General features: G+C 37.1%; 1 protein-coding gene across 1 annotated transcript in view; it reads left to right on the forward strand.

The window, feature by feature from the left end:
• Nucleotides 1–14,548, forward strand: part of DGLUCY (D-glutamate cyclase) — a 121,721-nt gene that overhangs the window by 60,381 nt on the left and 46,792 nt on the right. Inside the window, exons 6-8 of the mRNA XM_044659993.1 lie at nucleotides 1,437–1,515; nucleotides 2,968–3,165; nucleotides 12,530–12,790. Of these exons, the coding sequence (XP_044515928.1) occupies nucleotides 1,437–1,515; nucleotides 2,968–3,165; nucleotides 12,530–12,790 (538 nt within the window). The remainder of the gene's footprint in view (nucleotides 1–1,436; nucleotides 1,516–2,967; nucleotides 3,166–12,529; nucleotides 12,791–14,548) is intronic.

A 14,548-nucleotide genomic window follows, 5' to 3' on the forward strand; every position in this document is an offset into this window, starting at 1 on the left:
TTTTTTTTTCCTCCTTGTCTTCTCTTTTCAGTTTAAGTCCTTCCTAATTAGGTTCAGAAGACATAAGGAAATATGTTTTTATTGAGCCTTTTTTAGACTCTCTTACCAAGAGTCCATAAGACATGATTGAATAATGAATAAATTCATAAAACCTATTCTTCTGTTTTCACTTTGGTTCCAATCCTAAATGTTAATTTGCTTAAATCACATTTTATGTTTTTATTAGAAGTTTTTCTGTATTAAAGTGTTGGATGAACTTGGCAAAAAAAGATACTAGAGTGGGGTCAGGAGACCTGAATGCTAGTTTTAGCTATGCTAAAGACTAGCTGGATGAATTTAATTAAGTTCTATCATTTGTGTAGGCCTCTCTCTCCTGAAAAAATGAGGGGATTGGATTAGATGTTCTCTTTCTCATATAACTTCAGTTCTTAACTCTTTGGGTTATGATTCTATGAATGAATTGAACAAGAGAATCCTCTGAGCATATCAGCAACAGACAACCTCTTCCATTTCCCCTTCCCATTTTCCCTAAAATTGGATATATTTGTATAGAACCTTGGGGCACCCCCTAACTTGAAGAGCAGATCCTCTAGAAGTGACTGCTCCAAGTTCAAGGTATTATGCGAGTGAGTAACCACTCAAAACCATGAGAAATCACAGATTTTTAAATGGCAATAAACATTTCCTCTATTTCTCTAGTGGAGATAATATATATTCTTGGAGATACAACACACATAGAAAATATATGTGGTCAGGGCCCATAAGTACAGGGCTATTTCATATATCTGATGCTGCAGGACTGCTGACATCTTCCAGTGATGATATCATTTTCCCTTCCACAAGGTCTGTTCCCAACCAGTCTTCTCTGGTTTCCACTGGATGCTAGGAAGATAATCTCAGCCAAATACTGCTTTCTTGGACACTGCTTTGATAGCACACAATGTCTTCTGGATGATTCTCTGTCTGAATTCCAGAATTTTAGGCTCAGCTAAATTTCTTGGCTATCTTTTCTGTCTGAAAAGATCAGGCACTGTCATGTTCCTTAGTTCATAGCCAGAGACATTTTGTTGTTGTTGTTAAACAATTCTTTTAAATCTTTACCTTGGATCAGCAGTCTTCCTTAGGGAAAAGGAAAAAAAATCCTGCCTTTTTTTTCACTTGTAAAGTGATCTGTTTTGTTCTTCTACAAAATTTACCTGGGCCTCTCATGTTCAAAAGGCAATTCAACTCCCCAAGTCACTAGCTCTTGAGAACAGAGTCTGGGCAACCTCATTCTACTTCATAATGAACATTCTTTATGCATGCTGATTTTAATCTCTTAAAGGTAGATTATAAGGCATATACATATGCATACTCACATATGTTTGGATATATATAAAATGTGTGAGGTGTTCAGGGAGGACTCTGGTGAGAGGATTTGCCAAATCTTTTTCAAGGTTGCCCACACCTTGAAACCATCCACCTTTGGTGTTCAGGGTGTCCCCCAACTCTTACCTGTGGCTCCAAGAAGCTGTAGTATGTCCAGCAGCTACACCTCAGTAAAATCATCTTGGCAGGTGGGCTAAACCAGGTCGAGGGTAATAGACAGGTCTCAAACTTGTGAGTTAGGGAGATGTCCATCTCAGCATACGAAGAGTTTACTCTAATGGAATAGTTATATGAGAACATTTTGTTCCAATGGTCATGAAGGCAGCTAAATAATGTGCTGTCAGACATTGAAGATGCCAAGGTCATGCAAGGTCATGACCAGTTGTCTTGACTGTTGTCTTGCCACTAGTCTTTGATGACTCTGGAAGAGAGTGAAGCTGATAATGTTTCACAATTCTGCCTCTCTTAAATCTAATTCATTCCCAAGTCAAGGCATCATCCATGATGCCACTGGTCTTTGAAAAACAAAGGATGAACAATAATATAAACCGTATATAATGGCTATTTGTCCAATAATTACCAACCAGTATATCAATCAATCAATAAACATTTATCAATTGCCTGGTATGTGCCAGACACTGTACTAAGCACTGGAGATTTTAAAAAAGGCAAAATACAGTCTCTGCTCTCAAAGAATTTACAGTCTAATGTGGGACACAATATAAAAAAAAAATATATATATATATATATATATATATATATATACACAAAGCAAGCTATATATAGAATGAATAAGAAAGAATTAAAATGGGGAACATTTTCCTGTAAAAGATGGGATTTTAATTGGAACTAAAACGAAGCCAGGGAAATCAGTAGGTAGAGTTGAAGAAGGAGGGTATTCTAGGCATGAGAGAAAAGAAAATGCACAGAGTCAAAAAATGGAGTATCTTCTTCATGAAACCTCCAAGAGGCCAGTGTCAATGGATGGAAGAGTATGTGGGGGAGAGTAAAGTCTAAGAAGACTGGAAAGGTTGGAGAGGGATAGGTTAAAAAGGGCTTTGATTGCCAAACAGGGCATTTTGTATTTGGAACCACTGTAGTTTAATGAGAAGGGGAGTGGCATGGTTGAATCTGTACTTTAGAAAAATCACTTTTGTGGCTCTGAGTTTCAGAATTCTGAAGTTTTCCAACCCTATGTTTCTTTTGTTCTCCCACAAAACAGGAGAGGAAGATGGGTAGAAAGTATCAGCTATAAAAAGTTAAGCCTGAGTGGCAAGGCCATAGGATCCTCTTATGTGCCTAACAATATTCCTAGTCTTTCATATTCAGATATGACTACCCAAAGTCTAAATAACTTTTGGACTCACACTTACCCTTGTTTTATGGTCCTGGATTTTTTTTCTCATTTAAAAATAGTCTTCTTCCCTTCAAAAGACTATAAACTCCTAAAACAAAGGGACAATTCCATTTTTGTCTTTTATCTCTAACACTTTACACATTGTTTTGTACATGGTAGATACTTTAATTAATGTGAACTAAATTAAATTGAAATCCCTCTTGTTCCAAGTACTAAATCAAAATATTTTTTGCCTATTTCAGAGTCACCACTGGCTTTTACCAGTGCTCCTGGGTGTCCAGTTGTTATTGACCAGAAAGATAAAAGGATTCAAGTGAGTCATTCTGGGGAAGTCTCAGAGGTCCATTGCATTTCCCAAAATCCTCTGCACTACAGCATTACTTCATCATCTAGTGTACAGAAAATTAGAGAGCTAGAGAGCATAATTGCCAGAGATCCAGGTAAGAAAAACAAACAAATACCCTTTCCTTCCTCCAAAAAAAGAAACCTCTTGGGATCAAGAGAGTGTTCATGGCTCTAGAAAACTAAAATTGAACATAAGGGGTTATACTTAGTGCATGTAAGACTGACTTTTTTGTATTAAACATCTGGTTGAATTGCTGCTGACTTTATTTCCCTTTAAATGACATTCTGGTAGATCTATATATAGGATGCAAGAGAGATGAGTTGGTGGCAAGGACCTGCAAGAGCTCCCAGGCAATCACAACTAGATTATGGGTTGCTACTACATTGTCATGTTGAGCCCTGACTGGTTTAGCATAAAGAAGTCTCAGATAGGAATTTACTTAAACTACTTAACTTTATCAGGTCTTAGTTTTTGTCTTGAATAATAAGAAATTAAACCTGCTGTGGAAAAAAGAGCATTAAATTTGTAGCCAGAAGATTTGTAGTCTAATTGTGAATCCCAACTGTGCAATTTACTATGTGACCTCAGGCCTCAGTTTCCCTACCTGAAAGTGAAGGGTTTATTATGACAATGGATGCAAATAAAACATGTGATAAAGTCCAATATTTGTTCATAGCAAAAATACTAAAAAGACTAGATATAAAGAGGTTCTCCCTCTATCTAAACAATAAGCCAAAATATCTAAACAACAAGCCAAACATCAACATAATATATAATTAGAAACATTCTCACTAAAAACAGGTACAAAATAAGGATGCTCATTCTTACTCCTTTAGTATTCTTATTCTCATATTATTAGAAATTTTCAAAGTCACGATGATGCAAAAAAAGGTATTAAATGGGTTAACATTAGAAGTGAAGAAGTCAAAATATCATTAATTTGGATATGCATAATTTAATGGAAAATGTAACTACATTTACCAAAAAAGGATAAATTTTAAGCTAAGTTTCAAACTTACATAATCATTGGCATCTCTAAGTAACAGCAAAAAAAGAGATTTCTTTAAAAAAAGAAACTCATTTTACAATAACTCTAGAAATTATAAAATATTTGAGAATTAAACTACCTAGGCATATAAAGAATCTATATATAAGAAACTATAAAATGACCAAAATAAACCTAAATATTCATGAATGGACCAGATTAATATAAGAAGATTAATATATATTCAATATCTATCAAGATACCAAGGGGTTTCATTCTTAGAACTAGAAAAAAGTCATAGTGAAATGGATATGAAAATATAGGTAAACATACTCAGTAGCACATTAAAAATAAAAGGTGATGTAAGTAGTTTTACTCTCTCAGTTTTTAAAACCTATTACAAGTGGTCATCATCAAAACTTTCTGGTGGCACTGGAAAAAAAAGAAATAAATTAGAACAATGAAAGATGTCCCAGACATTCAACCAAAAATATAAAAACAATTACTATTTGATAAGCCTATAGAAAATAAAAACTAGAGAAAGAATTCATTATTTTGTAAATACACTTGAGAAAATTGATGGTACTCTAGGGTATGAAAGGAATTAAGAACCACATATTACACCATAAATCTGAATGAATTCTAGCTGATAAGAAACAAACCTTTTTTAAAAAATTATCAACAAAAGATGGCAGAAAATGGAATAGAGTATTTACCTCAATTGTAAATGGGAAATGACTTGTTTTTCAATTCAACAAAAGGAAAAAATTTATTAGGCACAATGTGGATGAAAAAATTTTAAATCTGTACAAAACAAACAATAAAGATGTTAAAGTAGCAGTGACAATTCCAATTCTTCAATGGATAATGGTCAAAGAATAAGAAAGATATACAAATTGTTAACAATCACTATAAAAATCACAACTTTTGTGATAATTGACACAAAATAATAGCGAACATTTATATAGTGCTTTAAGGTTCAAAAGGTGATTTAAATATATTATATGTAATATATTGAAAATGCTTTGAAATATCACCTGACAGTAAAAACTTAGCGAAAACAAAATTGAATCTTCTAAATTAAATTTTAAAAATTTAACAAATGCCTACCCACTTTCCCTTGCTCTTCCCCTTACTATTAGCCTCATGCCAAGGAAAATAAAATTCCTCCAACATGTACACATAGTCAATCAAAACATTCCCATGTTGATCATGTCCAAAATTGTGTATCTCACTCTGGATCAAAGCTCATAATCTCTCTGTCAGCAGATGGGAAGCATTCTAAACCACTGCTCCTCTGCAATCTTGACTGATCATCATATCAATCAGAGGTCTTAAGTCTTTCAAATTTGTACACTTTTACAATGATGTTAAAATGGAAATTGTTTTCCTGGTTCTGCTCACTTTTACATCTGCCTCAGCTCAAAGTGAGACTCAGGTGATACCTCCTCCCCCCACCCCTTCCTCATTTGTAGAATTCTACTTGTACCTCCCACCCTGGGGAGAGTCCGTGTAAACTAGGAGCCCGTTTGGCACTATAGAAATTTCTTTTTCCTTTTTTTCTTTTTCTTTTCCTTTTCTTTTTTGTTTTTGTTAGTCATTTGTTTTATCCCAATTTTCTAATTTTTCTATACTTGCTTGGAGTGGGACAGGTATTTATCTGTTCTTGGCAGGCTAGTAATCTATGAAAAATTCATAAAATGTTGCTTGTTTCCTGAATTTGCATAGCTTTATATTTAGGGATGATTATAATGCTTCTCAGAACAAGAATGAATATGATTGGGTGAACCGCTGCAAGACTCTACACCACTTGGGAAAATGGTATGGATAGAACATGGAAGTTAATTTTTTTTTAATTTTCCATATTTTTCTGCCTTTTTGTTTCCAATCACTTATACCTGAATTTGCATGAATTTCACATAAAAAGGGTCCTGTTGTACTTTCTAATTATTATCCCATGCTGATTCTCAGAGACTGTGTTAATGATACCCAGACCCCTGGGCATGGGGGAAAGGATAGGTTAGGGGGCATTTGGGTCCCTCTTAGAATGAGGCAGAGCATCCTTATCTGTCCTTGTTCAGTTCCTCTTTCCCTGTAACTCCTAGATCAGATAAATTTCATATCATTTTTCTCTACCTTACCTGCCCAAGAATCTGCTGCAACCCTCAGATTAAAATATGCACTCCAACCTTAGGAAATTGGGGAACAACTACCAACTGTCTTGATCACATTGGCAGGACCATGTCAGCTGCCATCTTTATGACCCAATGCTGGGGTCTAAGCCTAGGCAAACTCGGTCTATCTCAGCCAAAGTACAACTCAGATATTCAGAAGACCATTTTTTTGTGCTTCCGACTAGGGAATATTCGAGTCTTTGGTTCTATGGATGGTTCGGTTTGCTGCTTGTTTGGAGTTAGGTCACTAAATAAGCACTAGAAGGGTCTCTGCTCTCAAAGAAGATCCATATGTTCAAAGTCCTTTTCTACATCTTCAATTAAGAGGCTTCCTAGTGGCCACCAGAGGGAGCTAAGTACATTCAATACACTTGGCAAATTCTGTGATTTAGAGCCTATTAATATTAGATTTGGGAAGAACCTCATAGACCCTGTAGTCTTGGGGTGAAGTTTTTAAAAAAATTTATCAACATATTTCAATATAATTGGTTTCCTTTGTAACCTTGTTATATTTTAAAACATTCTGAAAAAGAGTGTCTGGAGGCTTCTTCACATTACCAAAGGAGTTGATGACACACACAAAATGTTAACTTTTTATTTAGTTCAACTTTTTCATTTTGCAAATAGAGAAACTGAGTCTGGTTGTATAGGGGAGGAATGAAATGCAGTTGTTGTGCCTTTATTTCAGCAGTAGGATAAGGGCATGATTTAGATTCACGGAACTTGCCAAATAGAAAAATAATATCACTGAATTAACAGTCAGGCAGCCTAGATTTAAACCCTGACAGTTACTAACTACTTGTGTGACCTTGGCCAGAAATGTACTGGAGCCAGCTCTAACCAGCAGAACTGATTTTTAAAATTTCAGTGTGAGCATTTACATTTCTGAAATACTGAAAGCTACAAATTAGGCTTGATTTATTGTTTTATTGATTGACTTAATTGATGGGGAAAATGTTTAATAGTTCAGATTAAATGTTAAAATATGTATTGCATACATTTCTTTTTCCTCAGAGAGCTGATTTTTAAAAACTTATCAATACACTTCAGCCTTTGGTTTTCTCAAATCCTCAGTTTCCATGTCTGTAAAGTAAGAGGTTCATATTAGATCTCCTTTAGCTTTAAATCCAGAGCCTAAAGTAGTATATCTGGATTTGTAGTCAAAAGTTTTGCACTTGTACCCTGATCTTGTCATATCTTTGACCATGGGCAAATCATCTTCTCTGGGTTTCAATTTTAACATCTGTATGTAAGATATATATATATAATATGTATGTGTATCTATGTGTTGTCTAAGTATAATGAAAGCTGACTCACATGTACCTTAAATAAATCTCTGATCTGGGAACTAGCCTACCTTACAAATAAGACTGTGATTTCTGCCTTTGATGGAAATAGGAAGGGGACTGTCACTGAGTGCTCACTCTTTCCCTTGATTTATCTCCAAGAAGGTTGTCAGTATCATGCCAGAATTATAGCTTTCTACCACATATCAAAAATCTCAGTCTAGAAGTACAGTTTTTATCCAGTTGTTTCAGTCGTGTCTGACTCTTCATGACCCCATTTGGAGTTTTCTTGGCTAAGAGACTGGAATGGTTTGCTATTTCCTTCTCCAACTCATTGTATAGTCGAGAGGAGGCAAACAGGGTTAAGTGATTTGCCCATGGTCACACAGCTAGTAAGTGTCTAAGGTTAGATTTGAACTCAGGTCTGTCTGACTCTAGCCCTAGCACTTTATCTAGCTGCCCCAGAGGTATATTAAGCTGAGAATAAAAAGAGGAGTGTGCTATCAGTAGTCTCTAGGGTGGTAAATGTGGAAATCAAGAGACATGTTGGAAATGAGGGCAGCTTCCATAACTTGTCAGTGGCTCTGAGAATCCTTGCAGCCATTTAAAAGTTTCCACTTCTTGAATTTATTTCTCCTGAACTTCTTCTCTGTTTTCAGTCTTTTACAATGTCAGTGCCTGGGATCAGAGGTCTCTCAACCAGGAGTCATGTCCCTTTACATGTATTCTACCAAGTTTGTGATTGAGTATTGCTTATAAAATGAGGTAACTGGACCAGATGGTCTCTAATATCCTTTCTAATTCTAGGATCCTGGAAGAACCATAAGGCTATAGAGTTAATAAATATAGAGCCAAATTAGAAACCAAGCGTCTTGTTTCCCAGGGCAGCATTCTTTTTCACTCTAACACAATTCCTGGCATGTAAAAGTTTCAGGTTGGGGGACTGGTAGAACAAAAATGTATCTCTTTCTGGACCATATCCCATTTACTTTGACTTCTGAGAATCTGTATTTTCTGATTGAGATGGATGAGATGTTCAGGGAGGACGAGCACCTCTGGGGTGAAGGCTTACTGAGCCATTTTCAGGGCTGCTCAGCCACTTTTGTTCACCTTTTACCCAACTCTCAACTGTAGTATGTGTAGCAACCACACCCTGGTAAAACTGTCTTGGCAGATGGACTAAAGTAGGTTATGGGTAACTGATAGGCCACAAATCTGTTGCTGAGTTAGGGGGATGTCTACCTCAAGCGTGTAAAGACTTCCTGTGGTGGAATGGTTAGATAAGAACAATTTGTTCCAACAGCCATGAAGGCAACTGAAAAAGGCACTGTAGAGTGCTTAGAGCTTAGTCAGACACAGAAGATACCAAGGTCATCCACTGCATCCCGGGTCATCTCCAGCCATTCTGACTTTTGTCTTGCCACTGGACTTCAATGACTGAAAGAGGAAGTGATGCTGATGACATTGTGCATCTCTGTCTCACTTAAATTTAATTCCTTTGCAAGTCAGGGGAAAAATCACCCTAAGACTTCATTGGTTCTCTTTGAAAAAGAAACAACTTTCTAATCTCATTGGTCAGTTTTGACCATTATCTGCCATAAAAAGTCTATCCATCCATCAGCTGATCAACCAAAAAATACTTAAAGACTTGGTGAAGCTTGCCAGAACTCACCTTGTGCATGTCCCCTAACGTTCCATCTTTCTGAAGATAGAGAACTGAACTTCCCAGAAGTGGTAATAGATCATGGGCAGAGTGCCACTGACCATAAATCTTGTCATGCTAGATAAAGAACTGGGCTTGGATTCAGAAAAACCTGAATTTTTGCTCTATGCTCAATACTTACTAGCTATGTAACCTAGAGCAAACCAATTTACTTCTGTAGACCTCAGTTTCCTCATTTGTAAAATGAGGACAATAATAGCAGCCATCTTGTAGGGTTATGAGGCTCATATAAGATGATATACATAAAATACTTTGCCAACCTTAAAAAACACTTTTCAATGTGGACAATGATGATGTTGACACAGATGTTGCTGATGGCAATGATGATAATAATAATGTGATGTTGATGATGATGATGTTGATGATGATGATGTTGATGGTGATGATGATGATGATGATGATGATGATGATGATGATGATGACGATGATGGGTGATGGCAATGATGGAGTGATTTGTTAAGTTGGCATCACTCCTATAGTTTAAAGCTTTGGTAGGCTGAGTTCTCCATGAAAGATCTCCTAATCTTAAAAAGCTATCAGAGTTCCCAAGTTCATCCACTGCATCCCAGGCTATCACCAATTCTCCTGACTTTTGTCTTGCCAATTAGACTTTGATGACTCTGGAAAAGAGAGCCAGGCTGACAACTTTGTACAACTCTGCTTCATTTAAATCCAATTCACATGCCAAATATCACCACATGATGTCATTGATCCTTTTCAAAAGCAAAGGACAAAAAAGACAACAAGCTGGTGGATAGAGCTTTCCCAATTAGCTTCTCTTTTCAGTGCAGAGGAAGGCTAGCAGTGGTAGAGTCCAACCATGGTAGGGGTTGAGGTAGTTGAAAGGTTCTATTCCTAATCAATGGCATTGCCTTGAAGTGTACCATCTTTTGGCTTTTCTGTGCCTTCAGTGACAGCTGGGACTGCACTCTCCAGCTGGCCTCCTGCCAGGGCACTGCTCTTAGACTTAAAAATAATATGGCTGTCTTAGAGACTTCTGAAAATTTCCAAGGAGCCTCAGAGATAGCTGTGTATATGTATATAAAGAGGCTTATACAAACAGTTGAGATGTTGTTAGTCACCAGTACTCTCCCAGGCTTTCTCCTTCCCCCTCAGTATGTGTGTGTCTGTGTATAACAAGGTATAACAAGGGACAAGCACCTCTAATCTTAACATTAGTGCTGTTGGGTAGAGAATTCTGCTGCAAAGTGTTACATAATAGTTTCCAAAGATAAACTGTTTGGGTATGGACCACACCCTTACTTCTTTGCCCTGGTGCAGATAAAGAACAGATGACTGGGAAGTATCATCTTGTCAGTCTGAAGCAAAAAGCATTGGAAAAATTGATTTATGAATAAACTTGGGGAATGAGGCAATATTTTAATTGGAGATCATCTTTAATTCTAGCGAATAGCAGGTCTTCTGAGTTTCACCTGATTTTAAATAAGCTGATATTGGAAAAATAAATTGTTATTCAGTCATTCAGTTGTGTCTAAATTTTCATGACCCTATGCACCATTGCATGCCAATATTGGGTTTTCTTGGCAAAGATACTGGAGTGGTTTGCCATTTCCTTCTCCGATGGGTTAAGGCAAATAAAGGTTAAATGACTCACCCAGGGGGACACACCTAGTAAATATCCAAGGCTGGATTTGAACTCAGGTCTTCCTGCCTTCAGGCCCAGAACCCTATTCATTGAGCCATCTAGCTGCCTCAGGAAAAATGGCTATTGAACATTATTATTAATATTAATAATAATTGTAAGTGGCATTTATATAGTGTTTTACAGTTTGAAAAGTGCTATATATATATATATATATAATATCTCATTTGAGTCTTACAACAATTTTGTGGGAAAAGTGCTACAGATATTATTATCTACATTTTACAGATAAGAATACTGAGACTGATATTACTGCTGGGTTTGTACCCCAAAGAGATAATAAGTAAAAAGACTTGTACAAAAATATTTATAGCCTCGCTCTTTGTGGTGGCAAAAATTATAGAAAATGAGGGGGTGTCCATTGATTGGGGAATGGCTGAACAAACTGTGGTATCTGATGATGATGGAATACTTTTGTGCTAAAAGGAATAAAGAACTGGAGGAATTCCATGTGAACTGCAATGACCTCCAGGAATTGATGCAGAGTGAAAGGAGCAGAACTAGGAAAACGTTGTACATAAAGACTGGTATATTGTGGCACAATCAAATGTAATAGACTTTTCTACTGGCAGCAATGCAAGGACCCAGGACAATCCCAAAGAACTTATGAGAAAGAACACCATTCACATCCAGAGAAAGAACTGTGGGAGCAGAAATGCAGAAGAAAACCACAGGATCAATCATTTAGTTCAGTAGGAATATGATTAGGGTTTTGATGTTAAAGGATCACTCCACTGCAAATATGAATAACATGGAAACAGGTTTTGAACAATGATACATGTATAACCCAGTGGAATTGCTTGTCAGCTCCAGGAGGGAGGAGGAAAGAGGGGTGGGAAAGATCATAAATCATGTAGCCATGGAAAAATATTCTAAATTTTAAAAAAGAATACTGAGGCTGGCAGTTCGAATTACTTGTCCAGAGTCACAAAGAGTGTCTAAGATGGAATTTAATCTTCTTGCTTATAAATTCAGCAGTCCATCTACAATTCTATAATGTTCCAATATTCATACTTTGGTCCCATCTATATAGTGTGATATGGTAGAAAGAGTTTGGACTCATTTATATACTAGCTACATATGAGACTTACTCTGGAGTGTAATACTTCCTAGATGTGTGACCCTGGGTAAGTCATTTAACCCCAATTTCCTAGCCCTTTTGCTAGGAAAATGTAATATAAACTTTAAAACACTATATATAAATCACTCAGTTATTATTATTGTTACTATTATCATTGTTATTTTCTTTGCATAAGGAGTTATTTTACCCTTACACCTCCTTTTCTTTTTTTTTGGTACTTTAAAATGTTTATTAAAATGAAATGGTTAAATCTTTAGGTACACCTCCTTTTCTATATGGATGACAGTTGTATTAGGAGATGATTTGAATTCAGACTATACAACAATACTGGCAATGCTGTAGTAAGAGTCTTAGTAGAATATGATTCCAACTGTGAATGACTTAAACTCATCAGCACCCTTGTCCTTCCCTTGAGTATTGTCCTTCCTTGATATTTAGGGCAAAAATAATTTCCTTAAAACAAAGAAAAATAATATTCAAATATATACACTAAACTTTTTTCTTTTATTTAAAAATATTCATAAAACATATCTTTTGAAATTTTAGGAAACCGAGGAATAAAACATTTGTTCAACAAAGATGAGCTACTGAAGGCCTCTCTGTCCCTGTCCCATGCTCATTCAGTGCTTATCACCACTGGGTTCCCTACCCATTTTTCTCATGACCCACCTGAAGAGAATGATGGTCCCCCAGGAGCCATTGCCTTAGCTGCCATTTTGCAAGCTTTAGAAAAGGACGTTGCCATTGTGGTTGATGAGAGAGCCATGAATTTGCACAGAAAAATTATTGAAGACTCAGTTGATCAAGGTGAGTTAAACCAAATCAAAAGCATATGGACATGGATTTGATGTTTTTTTCTCAAGAATATTATGACCACTTTCAGCTTCTTGGGTTCATAGTCTAAGGACTGTGGGGGAAATCTGCATTTAATTTTATTCAAAACCACAAGCATTTATCAAAGGCTACTGATTTCTAGACAATAGGTATGTGTACCTCTGTCTCATAGTTCTGCCACTTCTGTGGGTTGTTGTTCAGTTATGTCTAACACTTCATGACCCTATGAACCTTAACATACCAATGCTGTCTTTGGGATTTTCTTGGCAAAGATACTGGAGTGGTTTGCCACTTCCTTCTTCAAGGGATTAAGGCAAACAGAAGTTAAATGACTTGCCCACAATCACATAGCTAGTAAGTGTCTGAGGTCAGATTTGAACTTGGGTTTTCCTGACTCTTGGCCTAGTTCTCTATTCACCCAATAAGGTAAACTGAGCTACCTAGCTGCCTCCTTTGTGAGTAACAACATCCCTCTAGAGTCAGAGTGGAGATGCTCATCTGCTTATTAAAGCATCCAAAAATAGGTGAATATGTTGCGATGCCCACCTGAGGTCACTACCCATCTTTACATCATGGTATCTTGATTCCCAGTGGTGTTCAGGGGAGGAAGATAGACATTCTTTTTTGTTTAAACTCTTACCTTCTGTCTTAGAAGCAATACTGTGTATTGGTTCCAAGGCAGAAGAGCAATAAGGGCTAGGCAGTGGGGGTTAAGTGACTTGCCCAGGGTCACAGAACTATGAAGTACTTGAGACCAGATTTGAACCCAGGATTTCCTGTCTCTAACCTGGGTCATAATCCACTGAGCCACCTAGCTGCCCCTAAAGAAAGATATTCTGATGTTTCCTATAGCCTGCTCCTTTAGCCCTCCCTAAGCCCCCAACAAATTATACTCTCAAAAAAGCTTTTTTGGTTTTACTCTTATAATTTTAAAAGGGCCTTAGTCCCAAAAAAACATTGGTTTAAAATCACAAAGTTCCGAGAGGCAACATAGGTACACAGATTTGTAACACAGAACATAGGGACACAGAGCTGGAAGGAACTCAAGAGGCCATTGAGTCCAACCTAAGGTAGGAGTTGAATGTACTGTGCCACCTACCTGCTTATGCTGGCTGAATTACTGACTCAGTGTCAAGGCCTGTCACTTCATCAATTTGGGCTTCTATTTCCTTCTCTGTAAAATTATATGAGCTAGAGGGCAGCAAGGTGGCTCAGTGGATTGAGAGCCAGGCCTAGAGATGAGAGGTCCTGGGTTCAAATCCAACATCAGACACTTTCTAATTCTGTATAAGAACTAGAGACTTTGAAGAGTCTCTTTCAGGAGCCAGAATAAAGGTAGAGACTCACCTGAGCTCTCTCAAATTCCCCTCCAAACAATATTAAAATAACACCTCAAAATGAATTCTGGAATGGTGGAACCAGAAAGGGTGAGATAAAACAATTTTCCCACCCAAAGTAACTTAGAGAGTCAGAAGAAAAAATCTGTCATACCGGGTAAGATTGAAATACCAACCAGGGCAGACTGAGCCCTAGCAAGACAATAGCAGATCTGGGGGGCAATTGAATTGGCAGCCTCTTCAAAGCTTTCAGCCTACAGATCATAAGTCAGCTGATCAGAAGGAGATTACAGGGAACTCTTTGCTGGCACGGGATGCAGGACTTTTTTACATTGTCCATGTATGATTTCAGGTCACAGTGCCAGGATGAGGAGAAGCAAGAAACCTGGTCCCA

Source organism: Gracilinanus agilis, chromosome 2 (assembly GCF_016433145.1).
Source record: "Gracilinanus agilis isolate LMUSP501 chromosome 2, AgileGrace, whole genome shotgun sequence".
NCBI lineage: Eukaryota > Metazoa > Chordata > Mammalia > Didelphimorphia > Didelphidae > Gracilinanus > Gracilinanus agilis.